General features: G+C 33.4%; 3 protein-coding genes across 3 annotated transcripts in view; 2 read left to right on the top strand and 1 right to left on the bottom strand.

Annotated features, from left to right (window-relative positions):
• Window positions 1–497: 497 nt before the first annotated feature.
• Window positions 498–27,480, bottom strand: part of LOC125650503 (nuclear valosin-containing protein-like) — a 76,395-nt gene continuing 49,412 nt past the window's right edge. Inside the window, exons 11-24 of the mRNA XM_048878868.2 lie at window positions 17,968–18,085; window positions 17,646–17,787; window positions 17,253–17,390; window positions 15,746–16,203; window positions 15,563–15,642; window positions 15,177–15,299; window positions 14,865–14,969; window positions 14,712–14,774; window positions 14,450–14,572; window positions 14,260–14,359; window positions 11,530–11,636; window positions 5,934–6,010; window positions 3,925–4,078; window positions 498–2,222 (exon numbers count right to left, since the gene is read on the bottom strand). Of these exons, the coding sequence (XP_048734825.1) occupies window positions 2,178–2,222; window positions 3,925–4,078; window positions 5,934–6,010; window positions 11,530–11,636; window positions 14,260–14,359; window positions 14,450–14,572; window positions 14,712–14,774; window positions 14,865–14,969; window positions 15,177–15,299; window positions 15,563–15,642; window positions 15,746–16,203; window positions 17,253–17,390; window positions 17,646–17,787; window positions 17,968–18,085 (1,833 nt within the window). The 3' untranslated portion in view covers window positions 498–2,177. The remainder of the gene's footprint in view (window positions 2,223–3,924; window positions 4,079–5,933; window positions 6,011–11,529; window positions 11,637–14,259; window positions 14,360–14,449; window positions 14,573–14,711; window positions 14,775–14,864; window positions 14,970–15,176; window positions 15,300–15,562; window positions 15,643–15,745; window positions 16,204–17,252; window positions 17,391–17,645; window positions 17,788–17,967; window positions 18,086–27,480) is intronic.
• Window positions 19,256–20,008, top strand: LOC125650505 (uncharacterized). Its single transcript, XM_048878869.2, has 2 exons — window positions 19,256–19,355; window positions 19,703–20,008. Exons 1-2 carry the CDS (start codon window positions 19,256–19,258, stop codon window positions 19,999–20,001), a joined length of 399 nt encoding a protein of 132 aa, XP_048734826.2. The 3' UTR covers window positions 20,002–20,008.
• Window positions 24,272–25,002, top strand: LOC125650506 (uncharacterized). Its single transcript, XM_048878870.2, has 2 exons — window positions 24,272–24,371; window positions 24,548–25,002. The coding sequence occupies exons 1-2, from the start codon at window positions 24,272–24,274 to the stop codon at window positions 24,838–24,840; spliced, it is 393 nt and encodes a 130-aa protein (XP_048734827.2). The 3' UTR covers window positions 24,841–25,002.

Raw genomic sequence — 27,480 nt, 5'->3', positions numbered from 1 at the left:
CCCTCCCAAACATCAATGTAATGTTTATCCTCAATCCCCCCCCCCCCAAACGTCAATGTAATGTTTATCCTCAATCCCCAACCATCAATGTAATGTTTATCCTCAATCTCCCCCCCAAACATCAATGTAATGTTTATCCTCAATCCCCCCCCTAACATCAATGTAATGTTTATCCTCAATCCCCCCCCCCCTCCAAACGTCAATGTAATGTTTATCCTCAATCCCCCCTAACATCAATGTAATGTTTATCCTCAATCCCCAACCATCAATGTAATGTTTATCCTCAATCTCCCCCCCAAACATCAATGTAATGTTTATCCTCAATCCCCAACCATCAATGTAATGTTTATCCTCAATCCCCAACCATCAATGTAATGTTTATCCTCAATCTCCCCCCCAAACATCAATGTAATGTTTATCCTCAATCCCCCCCCCCCAAACATCAATGTAATGTTTATCCTCAATCCCCCCCCCCCAACCATCAATGTAATGTTTATCCTCAATCCCCCCAAACATCAATGTAATGTTTATTCTCAATCCCCCCCAAACATCAATGTAATGTTTATTCTCAATCCCCCCAAACATCAATGAAATGTTAAACCCACTCCTCCCAACACACAATGAAGTGGTATGTCAAACATTAACATACATAATATTATAATGTAATGTACACACAAATGAGACGATATTTGTAATTATATTCAGTTAAAAATAACACCAAAATGATGCCTTTTATGAAAATGATGGCAATACTGTTTCAACACATAAAATCAAATTACATGTGTATATACAACATGAAAACAAAGAACATTGAAATCACACCCAAGTGAAAAACCGGCTTATAACAAAATCATACAAACAATTTCCATGTTTCTTTTTACAATTGTGAAATATCTGCATGTATTTTATTTTGACAGTACTTCCATATTGCATGTTTGGTCCAACGTTAAAGGAACTGCTTGGTTACAATAATATTACATGAATACAAAGACAAAAATATTCCATCCGAAGTATATAGTAGATCACTTTTATTTCATGAGACCTCATTTCTGCTAAGATGCAATGTATTTATTCACGAGACAGAACTTTATTTATTGCTTACATCTTCCATATTTAAGAGTTTACTGTAAAAGTTATTTCCACGTGAGGGAAATTTACACTAATTATGCAGTCACATAATGAATTTCCCCCACACGTATAGTTTTCAACATTTGATACAATATATATTACATGTATATTCAGTTACCGCATATTTTCCCCCCAATGTAATGTTGGATGTAGAAAAACGTGTACTTAATCCCCAGCGTAAATTAACAATTTTACAGTATTCATGAGAACTAAATTTTCACAAATGACTAGTCTCACGAAATTACGTGTAAACAATGTTCTTACAAATAAAATGTGATTTACAGTAGTTAAGTATCCATTTCATGCATTTTAATCATCACCGATAATAAAAACAACATACGGTGTGATTGACTGATCCCAAATAAATCACCCTAATAATAAACAATGCAGGTACATAAATTTGGCAAACAAGACATACTGCATCTTTGATGGCATCAAATGGTATGTACCATGAGAATGTTTGATGCCAACTAATAAGAAACTACAATTTGTTTTTGAAAAAAAATATTTATAGGTCATACCTAATCAGTGAACAAGCAGTTGAAAAGTGCATGTTCTACAGTATAAGCTTGTGCTGAGGATGCTTGTTCCTAGATATCGAGCAACTCTGATTTAATCCATATAGATACACATGTATAAGGCACACAGATGTACACTAAAATGTGACAGAAATAATAAAACAGTGGAGGTGAACCAGTGCACTATAGAATAGAGGTACAATTGTAAATTTGTATCAAAAATGAATTACAATAATACCATATTCCTTGTCCTCACTGAATGAATCCGAGTTACACTTACAGCATCACCAAAAAATATATAAATACATCCATACTGCATCTCCTGAGAAAAAAATACTTCAACTTTCATCTTTTTGGTTTTCATATCATGTCACAGTGAATGCTTCCTAGAGCTGTGAGAGTAGGACACTACATAGATTCTCAATCAGCAAAATATAATCCTCATGTACAGCCATCGTCTTAAAACTGTGACACTTTTCCACAGAAACAACTCATGAATATCTGTCTCCAACCTAAACGGCTTAGATTTAATCATTGTCTGATCTTCTCCTGCATTTTGGCATACTTTTCCCTCTCCTAAAAAATGCCAAAACATTTTTGTAACTGTAAAAAACTACAAGGAAGGCATTAGATAAGAATATAAACATCCAGGTTTGTAGAACAGTTAGGTTGAGAGCGCAAGATTCTTTTATAAAATATCAGTGAAACTCAGAACTTTATAAAATGTATTTATTTAACAAAAAAATTTACTTTTGAAAATACATGCTGGCATGCACCACAACGCTTTACTTCATGAAACGCTTTATGAAAAGTATGCTGGCATGAAAGATTGCTGTTCATAAACTCATGCATTTTCATTTTTTATATTCATTTCTTTCAGGATTCCAAGCAGTTAAATTTTTTTTTTACTATACTCATCAAAATTCATACACATTGTTCACATCATGAGGAAATGACTATCATTGCTGTTGGTAAAGATATTGAAGGCAAAAACATCTTGCTTTTTTTTTTTTTTATGAAACAGCTATTTTTAGGTGATAAAGGTAAGGTTTGCTTCGAATGTTATTTCCTAATTCTAAATCAATTCAGTCCAAGTTCTATTTTAATGAAATCTGTATTAAGGTATTCAATGTATCACTAGAGGAGATTGAACAATTTTGAATGATTTTAATCAAGATAAATGTTCATTGATGAATTATGCTGAAAAGTGAATTAGATCAAATTCACATGATTGGTAAATGATTTTTAAAAAGACGATCATTTTGCACTTGAAACTTTTTGGAAAAGTTATTCACCATTGATAAATGTAAGAAAAGTTTAATTTTTCAAAAATATTTGTGGTAAATGATTAATTCTATTTCATATTTTTAAAAGATATAACTTTTTACCAAGAGATTTTTTTTAATAAAGATACAATTCCTTTTAAAAATATCTTAATAGTGACCAAAATTTTGTGAATTCCTATGGTCGATTATTTTTATTAGATGAGCTCTTCAAACTGACATCATGATTACAAAATTAAACCATCCATTCATTAGATATGAAATATGATTGTTATACAATGAATGCCTTAAAACATACAATCTACAATATATCACAATGATTGCTATACATTATTTCTGCAAAATTTGATTATAGATGAGTTATTGTCATATCATTGTGAAAATAGGGAAGGCTTTGAATGAATACATATTGTGTAAAAAAAGGCATTGTTACAGGATTTTACAGGATGCAGAGAACAATCCGTCATAAATTTTTCCAAAGAACCAGAACGACAAAATCGTCTGGGAGATGAACCATTTATTTCAAGAGCTAAAGTGTATAAATTTCATGGTAACTTTGTTTTATAAATGGAAAAACAAATACATGTATTGCTTATCATAATATCAAATGTGGCAGGCAAATTTTCACCTCTGATTCGAAAGATAATCAATCAAATAGAGACAGGAGATTAACAGGAGAGGCATTGCTGGGAAATTATCCGACCTATTTATTCATAATTCTTTATACACTCCGATTTGAGGAGGTTTTCAATGAATGGATAAAATGATGTGTTGATTTAATGGGTGTTTACTTTGAAAAAGAGAAATTATTTTTAAATGGTCTAGTTTGACATCAGCTAATGCCATCAAAATAGAGATGAGGACCCTTGGCCACAAGATGTGAACACACATGAATCTACACTTCAAGAGGATACTTGCATATCATATGACAATATAAGTGTTATGTATGATGTCAAATTATAAAATTTTTATTCTCAAAGGAGATAAAATTTGACCTTTTCCTGCACAGATGGTTTGACTCTAATAAGGGCCTCATCAAAATGTGCTCTGTTGACTGTTACTGGTTGTTCCCCTTTATCAGACCTCGTCATTACACTTCTTAGGGCACAAATGGATGCTTCCCTCACCAATGCTGCTAGGTCTGCTCCCCTGAATAGATAACAAATTTCCCCATCATTAATGGTTCTTGAAAATATCATTCATTGGGTTTCTATCACATAATACAAGTGGGAGTCCAATAAACACCATTCTACCATGGTTATTGCAAAGATCAAAGGAATGCTGTGGTCATTATTCTACAATATACCTTCATAAGTATAAACTAATTATGAGAAAATTGATACACATTTTGCTTGCACTTCCGAGTTTTGCTAATGCAACAATATAGTCGATGACTGATGATTCAATTTTATAATCATAAAAATCAATCAATATACAAATGTATGTTGTAAAACAAATTCATAAATGACTGAAGAACATTTGTCATTCGGTATAAACCAACCGTCTGCATTCCAAAAGCGATACACATGTAATGCACAGCAAGTGATATAATTCGTCAACATTAAACTAAATACTTGAAATATTTTTCAAAATGGATTTAGAATACTCCTACCATTTCAGCTTTTCCATCAGCAAAAAAACAATGTATGCTGTTTTGGAAACTGTCATGAGATCACAGTGACCTAATTCATAACTATACAGGAAAACGATCGGATGTATATTTCTGAGTCGTAGAATAGAAATAAAGTTCTTGTTTTTGTGTATGTTGCATGATAACCTCCTTGGTCTAAAAATGTTGTTTGCAATATAAAATAACATTTCTTGACCTCTAAGGTTAACCTTCAACACACACAAAAACGCGATCATTATTTCTTAATTATATTCCAGAGTAAATCGGAGTACATTAACATTTACGCAAAAGTGTTGAAAGAATATCAGTACAACTGATGGATGATTCTCAGAATGCATCTACCAATGAACTGATTCATATGATGAATAACTTCCACTGATAACTGTTGAAATATATTGCTAAAATGAAGATTTAAAATATATATATATATATATATATATATATATATATATATATATATATATATATATACATACATATACATATAAAAGGTATATGTTGAGCGACTTTGGCCTTTATAAAATGACCTTGCGTGAACTTTGTCTGAAAGTCATTTGCCTATTATTCATTTGTGTGATATATGATCAATACCTGTTCAAAAACTGTTGAAATAAGAAAAACTTTTCTCATATATCTCGAGAGACCTTGGTCTAAAAGATAATAATACCATATTTATATAGCACCCTTTTCATACACTATGTACGCTCAAAGATCAATAACTGCTGAAATTATTTTTGAAATGAAGGTCTTTTTCATACACAATGTATATGTTTTGAGTGACCTTGACCCATACAAAATTACTTTGAATGACCTTTCAATGAAAGTCATTTACCTGTTACTTATTTGTATGATATACCTGTTCAAAAACTGTTGAAATAAGGAACTTTTTCCTTCTATAAGGTATACATTTTGAATGATCTTGGCCTTTCCAAAATGACCTTGCATGACCTTTGTCTGAAAGCCATTTGCCTCTTAATCATTTGTGTGATATATTATCAATACCGGTTCAAAAACTGTTGAAATAAGGAGCTTTTACCTTAGATAGGGTATATGTTCTGAGACTAATTTTTCCAAATTGACCTGTCCCAAGAAATATTTTGTGATCAATTATGATAAATTTCTGATGAAAGGTTTTGGAGATGGGCAAATTTTGTATTAAAAAAACCTGTTAATGTAAGGAACTCTTATATGCTCCGAGTGACCTTGACCTTTCCAAAATGACCTTGAGAGACCTTGGTTCATAAATCCTTGTCTCAAGGAACAATTGTGATCAATTATATCAATTTCTGATGAAAAGTTTAAAAGATATGAACTCAGACAGAAGAACAAAGCAACACGACAGCTTCGGAAGCATAAAAATAATACAAAACTTACGTGTAACATTCACACTTTGGATGGCTAGCAATTTCTTTTATATCCACGTCATCTGCCAACAATGGTCTTGTTCCTTCCTGTTCAAATGAAAACACTCATAATTCATTGGTCAGTTGACAGATACTGCATTTAAAAACTAGCTAAGAAGCATAAAAGCCTTTGTTTTACAATAACAAGAGGTCAATGGGCCACATCGCTCACCTGAGTCACCTTGGCCCATATTTAAAGATTTTCCTTGTATATTTGCAAGTGAAACTTTGATATCTATTGTGACTCCAACCTACTCCCAGGGGACATGATTTTTCAAAATTGGAATGTGGAAGCTTTTTTCTCTCGCCTAATGGTTCTTGAACAGAAGATTTTTAAAGATTTTCTCAAAATATTTCTATGTAAAATTTTGATCCCTTATTGTGGTCCCACCTTTCCCCCAGGAGGCGAGATTTTAAAAAACTTGAATCTGCACTATGTCAGGAAGCTTTCATGTAAATGTAAACTTTTCTGGCCCAAAGATTCTCAGAAGATTTTTAATGATTTCCCCTATATATTTGTATGCAAAACTTTGATCCCCTATTGTGGCCACACCCTACCCATGGGGGTCAGGAATTTAACAAACTTGAATCTGCACTATGTCAGGAAGGTTTCATGTAAATTTCAACTTTTCTAGTCCAGTGGTTCTTGAGAAGAAGATTTTTAAATTACCCCACTCTAGTTTTGCATTTTTGTAATTATTTCCCCTTTGAAGGGGGCATGACCCTTCATTTGTACAAACTTGAAAGCGCTTCACACAAGGATGCTTTTTGCAAAGTTTAGTTGAAATTGGCCGAGTGGTTCTGGAGAAGAAGTAAAAAATGTAAAAGTTTACACGACAGACAGAAGAGGACAACAAGCGATCAGAAAAGCTCACTTAAGGGTGTACTTTCGTGGTACTTTTACTGCGAGTGAGTCTCCATACTTTTTAAAGTCGTAACTATAGGGATGCGTGTGTTTTATTTTGTATGCACAAAGAAGAACATTAAAATCTGTTTTTATTTGTAAGTAATGTTAATAAACTTACAAAAATTAATTAAAACATGACCATTTTTACTTATTTTCTCATTTTACGATATTCATGATGACGTTACGATTGTAAACAAACTCGAGCTCAAAGACGCACACTATACGATGTCGCATTTAGTCTATTCTAAAGCAGTTCAGAAACATACATGAAGTAAATCGGCAGTTATAGATCAGTCTGCATCCGATATTCTCACAAGTGAGTGGCAGACAAAGAAAATTACAGACAAGCAGGCACAACCACGCACATGGTAACACACTACAGTACTGTACATAGTGTCAGACGAGAGGGGAAAATGGAAGGATGTTAGCGATGTAGTACCCGAATCAAAGGCTGCTGATATAGTATTGAATGAATTCGTAAGTTTTTCAATATACAAGAATTTTTTTTTATGAAAATAAAATCTACAAACTATGTAGATCTGTACCTAAATTGATATACGATCTTCCCAATCCCGCCTAGTCGGTCATGAACGAATTTCGCTCCTAACGTTCAATGTATCATTATTGAAGCATCATTTTGATTAAAAAGTGTAATCTAGATCATTGTTTTAAAAAATCGTCAAAGTATACAGCGAATTTAATTCATTAAAAGGAGTTCAAAGGGAAAAGGGGGGTTTCTCCCATCTAGAGAATTATGGCGCGCCATTCGTGTACAAATTAGTTAAAACAAAAGATAATTTTGTTGACTACATATACATGTATAGATATCTTTCTTTTGGGCTTCTAGATCGATAATTTGTTTCTAATCAGTTCTGGAAAATTAAATTATTTTATCAAATGTAATTGTCAAAAAGTTTTAATAATGTAAAAATGTGTTTATAGGGTATTGAAAATGCACATTTAAAAAAATCCTGATTAGAATTTCAGCATACAGTATATGTATATTTCATAAACAGTCATTTATGCACTAACAGATTCATATATAACATTTTGCATGAGAAATTCTTTTAGAGTAACAATTTGTTGAGCAAGGCATAAAAACATAATCCCTGGCTAGACAAAAATTGGAGTTAGTTGAAGTTGGTGTATTAGCAGTCTGGTGGTAAACCTAATAGTATATTCTGTTCTATTGTTAAGAATTTACAGTATTGATAGAAATTGAGTTCCAATGTTTGCTTTTTAGCTACATCCATTTGGTAACCAGTGAGAGGGATGAGTTGTGCTCCAGGAAGTGCAGATTTCTTCCTCATGGCCACATGGAAGTTGACTGTTAAAACTAGTTTCTGGATAATAACTCAAGTACTTTGCATTCTATTCAAACCAAATTTGGACATAAGGATACATACAAAGAAAGGAAGATGCCTATCAATTTTGGGGTCAAAAGGTCAAAGATCAAGGTCACAGTGCATGGAAATTAGAAAATGCTGATGCAGGGGCATATGTTTTACACATTCTGTAGTTGCAAATGAATTAGTATTGTATATATGCATATATTATTTATGTTTTCTGATTATTTATCATATAATGAAATAAATATATAGAATTTGTAAATATGAATTGAAAAATACACATTTTATAACAAATCGTATATTGTTATTGTTTAGAATGTATGTCAGTGTAAACAGGGGGGTGGGGACACAAAATGGTTCAAATCTTTGTTCCAATGCACACTACCCCACACATTTTTTTTCATTTAAATTAAGCAAAAATATGATTCAAATCTACAATTTAGTAATTTCAAAAAAAGTTTGATACAGACATTCTCCCTAGGTTGAATTTTTTTATGAAATAGGTCTTCAAATTTGTGTGATATTTTATACAATTATGTTAATTAATACTTGATTTTTTGTAGAATTGGTGATATATTTTATGTAAAAGTTATTGAAATAATCAATTATGCTTAATTTTCATAAAATAAAAGAAAGCCAATTAAGATTATTCTGTCCTTAATATTTGTTTTATAGTGTGTTTCTTGTGAAAATTGGTGATTTTCATGAAAAATTAAGTTTCAGCAAAGGGGCAACTTTGAGGGGCTGTAATTCTTTAAAGTCCACACTAACATACTCTTTTTTTATGTTTTAAATGTCTTTCGGATAAAAATGTATCAATTAAAATGGTTTATCAAAAAAGTTTGATACTTCTGAAAAAATTCAAACCAGGAGAGAACATCCTTAAAGGAACTGATTCACGATTTTACCCAAAATTTTGTTTTTCCCTTTTAATGAACAAAATCTACTGTCTAATGTGTTTGAAAGATTTCACATGAAAATTAAAGTTATACATCATCACAGAAGCTCATTTTAGAGAGTTTATTATTTGTTTTGTAAACAAAGATTGCGGTATGCTATTGTTTACGAAATTTTCAAAAGAAATGGATATCGATCAAAGTATTATTATATCTTTCATATTTCAAGCATTTTTGAGGTGAAATGTGTCATCTAAATGTTAAAATTTGTGACTATGCAAAATTAAGATGCATTATATTACAAAATCAATATTTCACTTGTTTGTTTGTTTACATAAAAAGACTTGTCTTTGTTTACATAACACATATTTAAGGCTAAAATATTGCTTTCATTCTTGCATTCAGAAGGTCAAAATTTTGGCTGCCAACATTAAAAGAGTTATATTTCTAATGTTTAACATCAAAAATGAAATTTTTTTTATCAAAAATCGTGAACCAGTCCCTTTAAAGGGACTGATTCACGATTTTCCCCAAAATTTTATTTTTCACTTTTAATGATCCAAATCTACTATCTAACATGTTTAAAAAGGTTTCACATAACAATTAAGGTGATACATTATCACAGAAGCTCATTTTAAAAGAGTTCATTATTTGTTTGCAAACAAAGATTGCGGTATGTTATTGTTTACGTAATTTTCAAAAGAAATGGATATCGATCTAAGTTGATTATATCTTTCACATTTCAAGCATTCTTTGTGTAAAATGTGGCATCTAAAAGTTAAATTTTGTGACTATGCAGAATTAAGATGCTATATATTACAAATTCCATATTTCACCAGTTTGTTTGTATACATAAAAAGACTCGAGTCTTTGTTTACATAACACAGATTTAAGTCTAGAATATAGCTTTTATTCTTGCATTCAGAAGGTCAACATTTTGGTTGTCAATATCAAATGAGTTATACTTTTAATGTTTAACATCAAAAAAAAAAAATATTTTGTTCAAAAATCGTGAACCAGTCCCTTTAAAGGGACTGATTCACGATTTTCCTCCAAATTTTGTATTTCACTTTAAGTAATCAAAATCTATAGTCTAATATGTTTTAGAAGGTTTCACCAAAAATTGAGGAAATTCATCATGACGGAAGCTCATTATAGAGAGTTTATTATTTGTTTTGAAAACAAAGATTGAGGTGTGTTATTGTTTACGAGTTTTCAAAATAAATGGATACTGATCCAAGTTTATTATATATATCACATCTCAAGTATGCTTTAGGTAAAATGTGTCATTTAAAAGTTAAAATTTGTAATTGTACAAAATGAAGATGCTTTGAATTACAAAATTAATGTTTCACTGGTTTGTTTGTTTACATAAAAAGACTCGAGTCTTTGTTTACATAACACAGAATCAAAGCTAAAATATTGCTATTATCCTTACATTCAGACGGTCCAAATTTTGGTTGTCAACATTAAATGAGCTATATTTTTAATTTTTAACACCATAAATGAAAAATATTTCTTTCGAAAATCGTGAACCAGTCCCTTTAAGCTTTCAGTTGAAGTGAGCTAAAATCGAAAAAACAAAGTTTCGCAATCCAACATTTAGCTCACCTTATCTGAAAACTCAAGTGAGTTTTTCTGATCAAAGCCTGTCTTTTGTCTGTCATTGATAAACCTTTTATATATCCAACTTCCTCCAAAAAACTACTTGGCCAATTTCAACCAAATTTGCCATAAGGTATCCACAGATAAAAGAGATTAAAATATATTCAAATGAGAAGTCATGTCCCCTTCACAGAGAAAATAATAAACAGTAAAAGAAATTAAGGTGGGATATTTAAAAAATAACAACAGAGAAGTTAAAACTCAGAAATATAATGAAGATTCATATTTGTTCAAACCACATCCTCCAGAGTCAGGACAGAGTCACAACGGGGAGTTGTGGGTTGGGTGTGTTGAAGTTTTACATAGCCACAAATAAGAAATTTTATAGAAATATTCTTTTTTGAAGATCCATAAAGGTGCATATTGTCAGACAGATGTACATGTACAATGTAGATTCAGCAGTGTTTACACCATGACTCCTAAGGCCAGGGTGAGGCCACACTTGGGGTTTGCATTAGAATATGTAGGGAATTCTTCTCAAAAACCACATGGGTACAATTTGTTGATTAAATATGCAAGCATCTTAAAGTAGTGTAGATTCAAGTTTGTTCACACCACGAACCTTACAGTTAGGTTACAACATGGGTAAATGCAACTGCTTACAGGTAGGTAAGTGATGTGGCACATGGGCCTCTTGATCATGAATACATGTAATTAGCCACACAAGGAATGCCTCAAACAAGAGGGGGAGGGGGATCACATCTCTGCTCAACACAATAGGGTGCATTGAAACCTGTACTTCCTAGTTACCTTGGTGATGGTTTTCAATATATCCTCTCTGTCGTCTGCTGATGGTAGTCCCACAAACAAAACTTTATCTAAGCGACCAGGTCTTAGAATGGCTGGATCTATGATGTCTGTATTAAATAAAAAGTAAATAATTTCCACATATAGTTAGTTAAAATGCTTGACAAAGGACGATAATCAGATAAATATTTTTAAATTATTTCCACTTTGTAATATAAATGTAGAATTATAGTTTTTCTCAAAGATACTCTTTAGAGATGGGTCTTCAAGATGTATATTGTTCTGCAAAATTTATAAGATATTCCAATGAAAAATAAAACACTGCCACCTGCCTTTATAAAAAATCAAACTACAAATCTGAAACACACTATATCAGTGGTGAATTTAGAGCCCCCCCCCCCCCCCCCCAACCAATCTTGAGTATCAAAACTCTGCCACCAGCCCTGTTCAATTATCAAAATACAACCATCAGCCTGCAATTCAATTCATTTAATCACTCAAAACCATGTCACTGGTACAAACAAATATATATACAGCTTACTCCACATATATTGAAGTCGCTTATTTTGAAATATCGCTTATTTTGAAGTAAAACAAAATCCCCAGTCTCAGTCTCTTATTTTCTTTGCACTAAAATATCAGTTAAATTGAAATCGCTTATATTGAAATATCACTTATTTTGAAATCAATTATCAGTCCACTGAGTAGATAATCTATTGTTTTTATAACAGCTATATTGAAGTCACCTGCAATGGTAGTTGTCCAGGTTGGTGGCCTCATAATTACACAGGTATGTGTCAGTTAATTGGTTTCCCATGGATTACTTTTTATTGTGTTTTTAAAAAGGAATAAAATAACAGTGGGGTATAATCACTCTTTAACAGGATCCTTTGTAAAATTTGACCTCCCCACAAAAAAGGACACCAAATACATATTAATAACTGCATTAGATATAAGAGTTTGAAGTCAAAATCTGAAATGACAATTTTGCTTAACCCCAGTAATTTCAAACACCTTTCCGCTGTCACAGACAGTGCATTAAAAATAGTTTTTGCAAGACTGGGTTCACATTAAAATCTCCAAATAAAGTCTATAACATCTGACGCAGATAACGACAATGTCTTTACAGACATCATGATGCCACTTGCTTATGTTAGTGAACTTTATTTTAAAAAAAAAAATGGTTCTGAAATTCTGATGTTTGACATACATGTACATGTGTGTCAAATGTTTTCACAGTGATCATTTCCAGGGAAGAACTTACTTCCGTTATTATATACATGTACATACTGCAAGGGAAATATCAGCAACGAGAGCAAAAACGAAATTCCGGATGAAAATGTGACGTACAATCAACCTCGAAAATGTATGTGTAAATTTAATAATAATAAAAAAGATTATGAACAGATCCTGCCTAAAGTAGACGACAAAATTTTTGTAGACATCGGAAATTGAAATATTCATTCTTGGTCAGCCCAATAAGAAACAAAAGTTAACAAAACTCACATTTTTTTTTTTAAAAATAAAAATCTTTAGTGGACTAAATCCAATCAATTATCTAAATGTTGTAAATTGTGTAATGTAATAAATTCATATTTCTGCTTTCGTAATCGGGATCGAGATGCCAGATGAAGCCTCCAATATGGTTGACATTTCCGATTTCGCGTATTTTGAACTTCGCTTATATTGAAAGAAAAAGATTGGTCCCCTGAATTTCAATATATCCGGAGTAAGCTGTACATATAAACTATGATTATAAGTAAGGGTCACATAAAAAATGCAAGTAGATATTGAAAAATAAATAAACATTTAGTTTGGTGTAAGTAAATTAGTTCAGGAAGAGCAGGCAGCACTAAAAATTCTTTAACAAACTTGCCAGTGATTTCAAAGATGTACATTGTTTATATTCATTAACTTGTTAATCTTTCAGTGCATTAAGATTATCTTATCTGTTTTGACAGTGTGTTTTAGTTTTCGAGTACCATTTTGTGATGTTTTATGAAAAAAAAATAAAAAATTCTATGTTTTAATGAGACATATCCTGTATTTGCGTGTGTGTATTTCATTATTATTTTAATATGCCCTGAAACTGATGTATATTCTTATCTAGTATATTTATGGTACCTTGTGTTTTCATGTTTTATATGTACAATCAGGATAGGTACAGCTACGGACTGTTTACATGTGATAACGCCTTTTATATCATTGCTTTTTAATGTTTTATATATTTTCTATGTATTATGTGTATAACATTCTGTTGTAAGGTATATATGCATTGTAAAGCACCTTTGAGAGTACATAGTGTATGAAAAGGGTGCTACATAAATATGGTATTATTATTATTAATAATGTTGGGCTTTTAACATAGTCTTTTGTTAAGGTATATTTTTCTGTCATTTGAAAAAAATGTACATTCCATGACATAATGAAATTCATCACCAATACTATTGCAATTACACCTTGTACATGCACCAACACTGAATATCAAAATACAACCATCAGTCCACACCAACATCGAATATCAAAATACAACCATCAGTCCACACCAACATCGAATATTAAAATACAACCATCAGTCCACACTAACATCGAATATTAAAATACAACCATCAGTCCACACCAACACTGAATATCAAAATACAACCATCAGTCCACACCAATATCACATATCAAAATACAACCATCAGTCCACACCAACATCGAATAGCAAAATACCGCCATCTGAAAGTGTACCTGGTCGGTTAGTGGCCCCCATAATAAACACTTGCTTCCTCTCCTCCAAGCCGTCCATCTCTGTCAGAAGCTGGTTAACCACTCGCACACTGGACCCACTCTACAACATCGAGATACATGTGTCCATCAAACAATTTTTTCAATGCATGTACTTAAAATTAGTGCATAAAAAATTAAGATGTGAAGTTACCTCCCCTCCATCAGACCGTTTAGGACAGAGGGCATCTAATTCATCAAAAAAAATGACACATGGGGCCGAATTTCTGGCTCTCTGAAACACCTGTCTGACAGCCCGCTCACTCTCACCCACGTACTGTAAGGGAAATAACTCTACCATTGTCACAAGATACTAGATTTATTACACTTTTGTACTTTAATGACATGTAAAAGTTCACTTGATTCATATAAATCACAGATCAAGCATTTAAATGGAAAAATAAAATCCATCTTACCATATTCAGAAGTTCTGGCCCTTTGACAGAAATAAAATTTATGCCCGATTCATTTGCTACAGCCTGAAAAAATAAGAATTCATATACACTGAGAATAAAAGCAAATGCTCTCCCTATCTGAGTGTTATCACTTCACTGCATTTTTTCACATACTTTGGCCAGCATAGTTTTGCCACATCCTGGGGGTCCAGACAAGAGCACTCCCTGAGCTCTATTGATTCCAAGACTCCTGAATTGATCAGCATAACGTACAGGTGCCTGGAATTAAAATAAGTCGAGTCTTCTGAATTCTCACATAGCAAGCATCCAACAAGTTACAAATGAACAAATAACTATCTGAAAAGGAGGGCAATGGAAATTTCATAGAATGGTGAAGTAAGATCGACAGTTTGTAAAACAAGTTTCAAAACACTCTTAACAATGCTGGGGGGGGGGCTTTCACTGACAGAACACAAGTTTACACACAAGAATGGCCAGCTCTAGATCCTCTCGGACTTCCTTCAATGCTCCGATGTCATCCCAGGTCACATCTGGTATTGTGGCAAAGCCCTCACGTTTTGCTGATGGCTGGACATTTTTAATAGCCTCCTATAATGGTTAAAAGTATTGAAATTTCTAATCTTTTATTTTTGTAGATAATCATGTACACCCACTGTTAGCCCTGACTTTTATTTCACACAATTTTGTTAGTAAGGAATCTGTAGTTGAGAAATGAATCAGAATACAATATTAGAATTAAATCATTTCTTTCTATTTTGTACATATGTTAGTACCTTCAAAATAAAATTTCCAAATTCTTATCTAAATAGTTTCGTTGACCACTATGAATTCCTGCTACAAATCTTAGATACCTCGAAGTCTTGCATGGTGATGGACATTCCCTTCAGCTGATCGCCTGATAGGGGAGGCTGTTTCTTCAACAAGTGTAACACTAAAAAAAATAAACGGAAAACTCTAATTTTAACTGCCCAGTACCTCATTGTGAATGAATACTCTCCAAAAACTTTGAAGCTTTATTTCAAAGTAATACATACAGTATTCCAGTTGCAGATCAACTCCCTTTCTAACGTTCTGCATGAGTGAAACACCCTCCTGTTGTGATTCCGAGGTCGTTGCAGTGGATTCGGCCTGTAAACAGTTGGATGAGTTTTCTCCCTTGTTACAACTGCCCGAGTTTTCACCCTTATCATTAACAGTAGTGTCCATTGTGGCTTCTGTATTGCAGATATCACTGTCTGTTCCATAAGAAGAAAACCCTTTGCTGTTCTGTGATAATTCATCATGATTCGACTTAGTGGGATCGAATTTGCTAATGTCATTTATAGGAGAGATTTCTGGCTGATCTGAAGATCCGGGATTCACACCAGTTTCTAAAAAAGCCTCCTTTGTCTGGCTCTCTTGTACTGATTTTGCATCATTGGATATATCTGCACACTCCTGATCAGATTGATTGCTGATTAAGCGAGGTTGTGACTGCAAATCCTTAAACACTCTGAAAAAATACATATTGGTTTGCAATTCAAGATCACGATTGATGCAGCAGAATGCTGAACACCATTTTCACATCAACATTTGCAAAACAAGCAGGAATTTTGACCAATCTTTGAAACTATCCTCATCCCTGGCAAGTTTCTCTGTGAAAGGATGGTGATTAAAGGTAAAAAGAGAAACGGTGTCCAGTTTGTTTGACCTTTAACCTTTTGACCCTGAAATCAATAGGCATCATCCTCATTCCACGGCAAGTAAGTGTGTGAAATATCTTGACTCTGGGTGAGAAAAGAAACTACTTAATGCCCAGAAATGTTTTACTAAATGAGCATCACATTTGCTTGACCTTTAGGTCCAAAATTTAATAGGGATCAACCTCATATCAATGCAAGTTCCCCACCCTGGGACTTGGAATTGCATAATGTATATGACCAATCTAACTCCACCCTGATACCTGAACCCTGGGGTAATGAATTTCACTATTTCAGTAGAGGGTTCAATGACCATTGTAATTATGCCTCCTTCTTGCCTCCTTGATGTCCAAAGTTAAAGAAGATTTTGTAAAATAAAATGCATTCTTAATATATGACCAACTGAACTCCATCCTGGGGCATGAGCCCTGAATCCAGAGATCATGAATATCATTATCAACAAATAAATTTATCATTGAACTTGCAATTTCTTGGAGAAAAAAAAACCCAACTTGTTTTGCAGTTTATTGTTGGTTGCGTTACCGCTGCTGTTTGGTTGTTTCAATATAGCATCAAGAAAAATAATGTTTATGAATTTAATGTCAAATCATCAACAGGAAAAATTCTTTATGCAGACATTTTGTTGAGGAATATGGGTAAGATGAAAATATATTGAGTTCTTGAAAAAAATCATATTGGGCTTGGCTCATGTCTTGCCCAATGTTATTTTTTTGAGAACCACATATATTTCCATATTATCCCTAAAAGTGTCCACAAAACTAACAAAATATATTACATGACATAACGTCCATCAAACTGAATTATCACATAAACCTATTTTAATCAATCTGAATGCATTCACCTGTTCACAGCCAGCATGGCGGCTTCTCTCGTCAGTGCAGTTAGGTCAGCCCCCACATAACCTGGAGTGTACTTAGCTATATATTTATAGCTAAATTCTGCTGTCAGAGTCAGGTTACGACACAGGACTTGTAAAATTCTGGGGGGAAAAACAAACAATAAACTAGAGGAAGTGAGATCTAGCATTTTTGCTTTTTAAATATGTGCAAATCACTTTTATAAATCTCTCACATCAACATTACATTTTAATCATCCGTGTTCATTTACAAAACCATAACTAATTGAATATTGAATCACAATTAACTTTTTCTTGTCAAGTTAAAATGTTCCAAACAGCATAAAATTATAATTTCACAATCTTTTATTTTAACATACATTAAAAATTAAAAATAACCTTGCTCTGGCTTTCTCATCTGGAATCCCTAAACAAATCTCTTTGTCAAACCGCCCTGCTCGCCGTAGAGCTGGATCCAGAGAATCCGGACGATTTGTAGATCCAATCACTAAAACATGTGCATCTTCTTTCTTGTTCAAATCTGGAAATAGTAATGGTATTTAGAATTATATACACTTCCTGCAATTTGTACATGTAACAAACAATTCATGTGTCACCTGCTTACCATCCATACAGGAGAGAGGCTGGGCCACTTACCATCCATACAGGAGAGAGGCTGGGCCACTTACCATCCATACAGGAGAGAGGCTGGGCTACTTACCATCCATACAGGAGAGAAGCTGGGCCACAATTCGTCTTTCCATGTCTTTGGATGCTGTCTCTCTTTTGGGGGTGATGGCATCAATTTCATCAATAAACAAAACACATGGTGCTGCCAACTGCAAAATATTGTGTTCATGTACATCATTTAAATTGTTCTATTTACATTCACTAAATCTTTCCTCTTACATTTCTATTGAAACTGACATTGCTTTTATCTCGGACAATGAATGTATGTTTGTTGCAAACTAGTTTGATCCGGTTTTTTATTACCATCGGTTTGTGTTATCATTAAGCCGCATAAAGCATACAATATACCACTGATATCTGCAATTTCTGCCATAGTAATGCAGATTTTTGTCATGTGTGATAAAATAACTCCACTTTGGAGAGACTTTAGTTTGCATATTTACAAAACAACCTCTAATAGAGTTGGTTTTAATATTATTGATATAATTTTGGGTGAATTTATGAGGCACTTCCTACTTCAATTCCCAAATGGAAATATTGTTGTCTTACTGCACACTTCAGTAATCAGAAATATTGTTGGACATCCAGAAACAACACCTATATTTTGTAGTGGGTAATCATGAAGAGTAAATATATTTTGTAGTGGGTATATCATGAAGAGTAAATATATTTTGTAGTGGGTATATCATGAAGAGTAAATATATTTTGTAGTGGGTAATCATGAAGAGTAAATATATTTTGTAGTGGGTAATCAAGAAGAGTAAATATATTTTCCTGTACAAAAATATAATTAAACTGTAAATTTCATCATTCTTCAAATTCAGAAATCTCTTATGGTTATGGAAGTACAAACTGGAACCCAAGCTAGCAGTGCAAGCTTAACTGGACCAAGCCCAATATGATGACCAAGCCTGTGTTACTCCTTATTAACTAATTATGGATCATTATTACTTTACCTGTGAAACATCCTCACCTTGATCCAGGTAATAATTGATCCCATTATCTACATCAAAGTGAACTTGGTCACATCTTATTCCATTCCATAAAAAAAAACAATAATTAACTCCTTTTGGCCAATCAGATTCCAGTTGGAAATTTGATATATTCACACCTGACCAATAAAATGAGTCTGAATCCAATTTATAAATCTTAGCCAATGAAATCCATCTACATTGTTCAAATATTTCTGATCAGCTAATAAAAGGCAGAATTTCTGCTTTTTTCAACCATAGTTCTCTATGCATTGAGTTTAACTGTCAAAGCTTGCTTATTTCGTTACACATTCTATATTAATTATCTACTTGTTATTTGTTTCAGACATGGCTGATCTAACAAACTCCCAGATTATACAGTATGCTACAGAGATGAGAAATCTCCTTATTTCCCATGAAAAAGCCAACCAACAGGTTTCTGTTCTAGGTATCAGGTTTAATATTCTAAGTTAACCAACAGGTTTCTGCTCTAGGTATCAGGTTTAATATTCTAAGTTAACCAACAGGTTTCTGCTCTAGGTATCAGGTTTAATATTCTAAGTTAACCAACAGGTTTCTGCTCTAGGTATCAGGTTTACTACATATTCTAAGTTAACCAACAGGTTTCTGCTTTAGGTATTAGGTTAAGTTAACCTACATTATGTTTTAAGTAATTTTTATTAGCCATAATGGTTATGCAATATTCATGTTTGTTTACAGTGTTAAAACTATTCTTAATATTAATGAAGGAAGTTGTTTATCCAGCTAATAATATTTATTTTTGTTTATTTTCAGAGTCCTACATCCAGTGTTTAAGCCAGAAGACCTTCAGATCTACACTTCAAGATTCCAACTCCCAACCCATACAAAACCTCACAAAGAAGTCTGTTGCCAATGGCATCAAGAGGGTTTACCAACAAGTCTCCAACCAAAAATGGATGAAAGTCACCGAGTTGTCTGCCCTTGTCACCCAGCAGCTGGACTTGGAACAACTACCAGAACCACCCACCGTCAGTGCAGGAGAATCAATAGAGATGGACGAGATGGCTTCTATCACCACCAAGAGTTTCTGTGAGCTCTATAGGAGTGCTTGAAGAGCTAGCGTAATGATTCAATGTGCCCCAATGTGTTGTGTAATGTCATACATACGCGTTTCAGTGATATATGTTTGAAGAAGAATGTTTCAATTTAAGAGACATCAGAAATCGTAAAGCTTTTCTATGGAAAAAGTACCTGTAGTATATGTGCTAAATAGTATGATCCTTTTAATTTGATCTTTTAATAGTCATAATTTATGATATATATTTTGATAGTAATAAAATTAAGGGAGAAAAGAAAATGGTTTGTGTTTATTCAAAAAAAACCCAGCAAAAAGGTTGATGTATGTAAAGTAAATATCCATTACCCATAGAGCACAGAAAGATTGGGGGTATTTGAAATGGTTCAAAATGATAGAAATGATTCGTTTCCAAAAAATTAGGGAACAGAGAGATACTACAGACTATTGCTGTCTATCTTTAAGAAAAGAATGAGGGTAATTTTTAACACTGATCAACGTTGGTAGATATCTGTGTAGACAGAACATATTCTCCTTCGATACTACCAGCCTGTTTCCATTGTATAAACACTTTTACCATGCTTACATTGGTAGTTTTTCCTTTGTAAAGAGCTATATGTTGAAAAATAGCTGAACAAACTGCAGATGACTCTTGATGGCTCGAACTCTGATCTCTCTTGATCTTTCAAAGTGAAATCACCATCCTGATTTTTTTTATATATAACAAGGCAAATTTACTCTCAATCTCTCAAATGTTCACTTCAATATCTGAAAGTTCTGTGGTGGATTGTGGTTGGTGTAGTAAGTGAATGCAAACATCATTATGTCTAGAAAATGTACATCTATCTTAACATGAGAGGAAAAAATGAAAACAAACTTTTTATCTATTCAATATAAAGTTCAATGTTCTTAAAATCAAGTCAATTACATGTACCTAAAAATATGAAGGACAACATGTCAAAACAATGCCAGGATACTGTAAATATGCAATTCGGTTACTATAAAATCTGAACCATAATGGTTCAATTTGCAGATTGGACTCAAATTTCGATCTCTCAATCCAAGTTTTATAAAGATCCCTTGAACTTCAAGTAATCAAGAGTCACCTGGATGTCACATTAGTTAAAAGTTTGAATCTTATAAAGAGATGCTTTTTACTTATATCTCGAATACATGAGAATGCTTGTACATTAATTTACCATTTGTACTCTGACTCTTTTGGAGAAGATTTTCATGCATATTCCTGTGTAGTGTGTACAGGATTTGAACCCATCTGCATCAAGGTGTTTACAGATTTACACATGTATAGTACGTCACATTAACATCGTATAGCCAGCTTCTTTGGTGGGTGTATATATATATAATTTTGGCCCATTTTGGTGATTTCCAAAGATTAAACAATAAACATCGCTAGATCTAAGTACATCAGTGTACATATACATTGTACGAAAGAAAGAAAAATAAAAATAATTTCACCAAAATTTAATCCATCAAAATTAATGGCATGCTTTGTAGACCCTTATCTGCCAAAAAGAAAGAGCTATACAGTGACTTTTGCCTTTACAGTTAAAAATAAATAAACCTTTTACATACAATCCTCGCAAACTCTGAACATTCATTGTGGCCCCACTGCAGTCTACAGGATCATGGTATCAACAAGTTAGAATATTTACAATTCTAATATTTCAACCTTTCAAATCTTCACCAATTGAAATCATAGACATTTCCTCATGAAAGTAAACAATGTGCATATGTATATTGATAAATATAGCACAATTATTTTAACAGCTGGAAATATTCTGACATCAATGAAAGTAAAATGTAAATATAAAATTTGAAAGTACATGAGGGTATGAACAGCAGCGCTTCAAACCAGCACACTTTTCATAGAGTACTAATGCACTTCATGAAGTCTGCTGGCGTTAAGTGTTGCAGTTCATGCTCTCATGTATTTCAACAAGAGGCCCATTGGCCACATTGCTACCTGATTCACTGTGGCCCTGTCATTGTTCAGACATTGTGATTTTTAAAAGATTTTTTTTTTATCAATCTTTATTCCCATGAAAAATTATGGACCCTATATTATAGACCCAACCTAGCCCCAAAAGACCTCGACATAACTGAAAATGAATTCACAAAACACAGAGAGGCATAAAACAAATATGACTAACATGACCTTGCTGTTCTGGAAAAGACCAAGGTCACAAGGTTATAGGTCCAGCATGAAATGAAAGGTCTTACCATAAGAAATCTATATCAAAAGTATGAAAGATCTACTTTAATAAGTTCAGGAGATATTGAATAGGTCAGACTTTCTAAAAGTAAGTCAAGGTCACAAAGTCAAACTTCACAGAATAATGAGGTCTTGCCATAATGAGTATATACATGTACAATATATGAAAGCCCTATCTTAAATAGTTCAAGAGATATTTTTAAAGATTTTTCCTCTATACATGTATCAGCTCTTAAGAAGACTTTTCCTACATATCAGCATGTGAAACTTTGACCCCAACCTACCCCCAAGAAATGGAATTTTAACAAACTGAAATCTACTCTATGTCAGGGAGGTTTCATGTAAATTTCAACTTTTCTGGTCAATGATTCTTGAGAAGAAATTTTTAAAAGATTTTCCCTATATATATCAGCATGTACATCTTTGATCCCCCATTTGTATACATCAGATAAAACTTGATGAGACAAATGCTGAAATGGATAGACAGATGAAAGGGAACCATCTCATCCTGTTCCACTACTAAGGGATGAACAATATGTCTCTAAAGTGACCATTACTGTAGTCATGATATAAGATAAGAGACAATAGGTCTTCTCTTGTATGATTGGTTGATTGATTGTTTTGCGTCCCGTTGAGAATTTTTCAATCATATTGAGACGTCACCAGCTTTAGGTGAAGTACCACTTTAGACCTATGCTTAGAGCTCAGGGGCGTAACAGTGAGGGTTCATTAATGTGCCAACGCCTGCCGTGAAACGGGACCTCTGATTTTAAGGTCATATCCAAAAGACCCATGAATCCCAGTTTTAAATGCCGAGTGTTTGGGGAAGGAGCAATCACTACCTATTTCAACATCTTAGATTTGACATGGCCATGGCATGAGCAGGGCTCAAACTTACGACCTCCTAGTTACGAAACGAACGCTCTACCATTGAGCTACCGCGACTGCTTCTTCTCTTGTAAAATATGCACTTTATCATTAAAGACATTATAAAAAACTTTTCAAATGTGTAATCTTTTATTACAATATATTCATGTACAAGATAAGTTTATTCCAATTTTGGGCCCAGAGGGCATAACAAGACAGCTTATAAAGATTCATATGCATAAATGTTTAAAAATGGTGTCCTGAGTTTCACAATGGTGATTGTTGAATGTTAATAGTGCAATGAGCGAGTCTATGAATCTTTAGGACTCCTGCAGACTAATAAATCTTATTCATCAATAATTTGGTAAAACATGCATACGGTGCTTAGTTCCCCCCAAAATGATATTATCACTATATGGCAAGGATTGAAAACGAACAAATCATCTACACAGTTTGCATCTATTCTATCCCTAGTAATTCTAATACTGCTCCCCCCCCCCCCCCCCCCCCCCCCAACTATACATGTCACACACTGTGATTTAATAAAGTTATAAAATGATTTTAGAATGTCAAATCCAGGGAACATTCAAAGCTGTTGAATGGATGATCAGTTTTTACTAGCCCTGCTGTGGATGACTAAATGGATCAGTTTTTACTAGCCCTGCTGTTAATGACTAAATGGATCAGCTTTTTCAGCCAAGCTGTTATTGATAATATTACACAAGCTCAGAGTCGGAGATAATTGACAGATCAGTTTTTACTAGCCCTGCTGTTAAGGACTAAATGGATCAGTTTTTACTAGCCCTGCTGTTAAGGACTAAATGGATCAGCTTTTTCAGCCAAGCTGTTATTGATAATATCACACAAGCTCAGAGTTGGAGATAATTGACAGATAGCAGGTAATCATACAGACTCACTGACACCTCTTCCCAGGTTACAATTATGTTACCTACATCAAAGTGAACAGCATTTGACATCTTTGAGATCATAATTGCAAAATTAATATGCCAGAAAATGACCAATAGAATGAGTCTGAAACCAATTTACAAAATCTAGCCAATGAAATCCATCTACATTGTTCAAATATTTCTGATTAGCTAATAAAAGGCAGAATTTCTGCTTTTTTCAAACAGTTCTCTATACACCGAATTCAACTGTCAAAGTTACAGATTCTATATTAATTATCTAATTGTTATTTGTTTCAAACATGCCTGGACAAACACACTCCCAGATTATAAAGTATATTACAGACCTCAGGATTCTCCTTCTTCTCTTTGAAAAAGCCAACCAACAGGTTTCTGCTCTAGGTATCAAATTTACTGTTCTAATTAAGTTAAATTATGTTTTAAAAGTACTTTTTATTGTCATGATGGTTTTGTAATATTCATTATTTTCTTCATTTTTTCAACAAAATTAATTTCAATATTGTTGAAAGATATGTTTCTAGTTGTTTATCCAGCTAATAATATCCATTAAATTTCAGAGTCCTACATCCAGCGTTTGAGCCAGAGGACCTTCAGATCCACACTACACGATTCCCAAGCCATCCACAACCTCACCAAGAAGTCTGTTGCCAATGGCATCAAGAGAGTCTACAAGCAAATCTCTGACCAAAAATGGAAGAAAATCACAGAGTTGTCTGCCCTTGTCACCCAGCAGCTGGACTTGGAACAACTACCAGAACCACCCACTGCCAGTGATAGAAGATCAATACAGATGGACAAGATGGCTTCCATCACCACCAAGAGTTTCTGTGAGCTCTATAGGAGTGCTTGAAGAGCTAGCGTAATGATTCAATGTGCCCCAATGTGTTGTGTAATGTCATACATACACATTTCAGTGATATATGTTTGAAGAAGAATGTTTCAATTTAAAGGACACAAGAAATTGTAATGCTTTTCTATGGAAAAAGTACCTGTAGTATATGTGCTAAATAGTATGATCCTTTTAATTTGATCTTTTAATAGTCATAATTTATGATATATATTTTGATAGTAATAAAATTAAGGGAGAAAAGAAAAGAAAATGGTTTGTGTTTATTCAAAAAAAAAAAACCCAGCAAAAAGGTTGATGTATGTAAAGTAAATATCCATTACCCATAGAGCACAGAAAGATTGGGGTATTTCAAATGGTTCAAAATGATAGAAATGATTTGTTTCCAAATAATTAGGGATCAGAGAGATACTACAGACTATTGCTGTCTATCTTTAAGAAAAGAATGAGGGTAATTTTTAACACTGATCAACGTTGGTAGATATCTGTATAGACAGAGCATATTTTCCTTCAATACTACCAGCCTGTCTCCATTGTATAAACACTTTTACCATGCTTACATTGGTAGTTTTTCCTTTGTAAAGAGCTATATGTTGAAATAGCTGAACAAACAACAGATGACTCTTGATGGCTCGAACTCTGATCTCCCAAAGTGAAATCACCATCCTGATTCTTTTTTTTTTTCATACCAAGGCAAAGGACAAGGGACGTTATTGGCCAAAATTGGCCGCGTTTCAAAAACCGATCACATTTTGCAGGTAGAAAGGTGATAATTTTCTCGTTTCATTCATATATAACATGTACCATTTACTTGTTGCTGATATTGAGAATATAACGTTACAATATTGCATTGTTAACTCAGACGCTGTCTTCCTACGGTCGCTTTTTCGGAACGATGTCATCGACGTTATAGGATTTACAGTCCCCTGATTCTTCTAGAATATTTTTCTAAAAGTTACAATTTTAACTTTTTATATCAAAATACTCATTGATATCAAAGACTATTGAAAACTGGCATGCTATTGAAAATACATTATTCATTTACATGTAACTTAATCGTGGTCATAGACATTTTGCGGAAGAATCTTGTGTTAATTAGAGTGAGGAAAATAATGCGTGTAAATATATTTGTTAAACGTTGTTGAGTAGAATGCAATCATATTTTCGAAGGTGCTGTTCGATATCCTCCTATTCAAATGAAATATGGACAATAAATTGGCTCTTGAATTTTCTTTTTCCTTTTTTAAACGTTGATTGAGTCGGATAAAATTACTTGTTATGCTATGTACACCAAGGACTATATAACAGGTCTGCTTACATGTGTATGCAATATACATGTTACAGTACATGATACGAATAAAATATATCTGCCTGCTGTGGGTATTTACAAAACATATTGAATAAAGTGTGGTAAATGTACATGTACTAAACGATACAAATTTATGTTGCATGAATGGGATATCATTTTCTTGGGTACAGCAAAACACGTCAAGTAATATATACATTAACTTCAGATGGTATATTTCATATAGCAAATGTATTTAAAATCCCTCACAAAAATGCGTCATGTTTATATCTTTACATTCCCCTAAATGGTCAACAAAGAGTAGTTCCAACTCTCTCTCTCTCTCTCTCTCTCTCTCTCTCTCTCTCTCTCTCTCTCCCTCCCCATATAGTGTTCATCTTTGATAAATGAAAATTACATCAGTCAGTGGGCATGTCATTGTATGCACCGACATTCAGTCTAAATCTAGAACAGACTCTGAGAAGTTGTTTGAGTACATGTATAGACAATGTAGTATATTTAAATGCTTTTCCCAGGCACTTATTTTCATATGTGAATAAGGAAATATTGAGTGACCCCCCCCCCCCCCTTTTGATAGTAGTATTGAATGAGAAAAAAATAGGCTTAAAATTATGAATTGAACCCATGTAGCAAAGAATATCCCCCCTCCCTGCGATTTAAGAATTCGAAGATCAGGCAGAAATGTTTTTTTTCATTTCCTAGTTAACTACCAACTTATCTTTCAACTCCACCCCCAATAAATAATGCTACGTGTCTGTTTCCAAGAGACAGTATATGTAACTACAACAGACCTTTTTTAAAAACGAATTTAATAAACATCATGCATCATTTTTCAATGTGCGGGCCAGGCCTATCCAGAACACCTTGACGTGAGAGAGAGAGAGAGAGAGAGAGAGAGAGAGAGAGAGAGAAGCGTCTACATATGTACATAACCTTACGGTTATACTCCAGTTTTCCTAATCATGGAGGGGCATACATCAATACTATTAATATAAACTTTTAATAAAAATCACCACAACACATATATTATATATTTTATAAGATTGATAAAAGTTGAAGTGTCACTAGACTGGTCAAGTTGTTCCCATAGCAAGGAAATGGTCGACATCACCCCCCCCCCCCCCCCAAAAGTGGAGGGGCAACCCCTCTTCGATACTACGGTGTTTGAATATTTATATCTATACATGTATATATACACATGTGCATCCTACCCAATTACCTTTGTTATATAAGTGCACCTGTAAATGTGCATCTATTATATATATATATATACAGTGGAACCCCGTTATTACGTTTTCCATTTTGTCACGATAAAATAACGTAATAACGGGGGCAAC

The sequence above is a fragment of the Ostrea edulis genome, chromosome 5 (genome assembly GCF_947568905.1).
Source record: "Ostrea edulis chromosome 5, xbOstEdul1.1, whole genome shotgun sequence".
Taxonomy (NCBI): Eukaryota; Metazoa; Mollusca; class Bivalvia; order Ostreida; family Ostreidae; genus Ostrea; species Ostrea edulis.
The sequence above is the reverse complement of the archived record's forward strand: the minus strand, read 5'-3'. Positions and strand labels throughout refer to the sequence as shown.

Bases quoted from the DNA above. Each gene is read 5' to 3' on its own strand.
- LOC125650505 (XM_048878869.2), top strand. From the start codon at position 19,256: ATGGCTGATCTAACAAACTCCCAGATTATACAGTATGCTACAGAGATG. The intron at 19,356-19,702 runs GTATCAGGTTTA...GTTTATTTTCAG, and splicing joins CCAACAGGTTTCTGTTCTAG to AGTCCTACATCCAGTGTTTA.
- LOC125650506 (XM_048878870.2), top strand. From the start codon at position 24,272: ATGCCTGGACAAACACACTCCCAGATTATAAAGTATATTACAGACCTC. The intron at 24,372-24,547 runs GTATCAAATTTA...ATTAAATTTCAG, and splicing joins CCAACAGGTTTCTGCTCTAG to AGTCCTACATCCAGCGTTTG.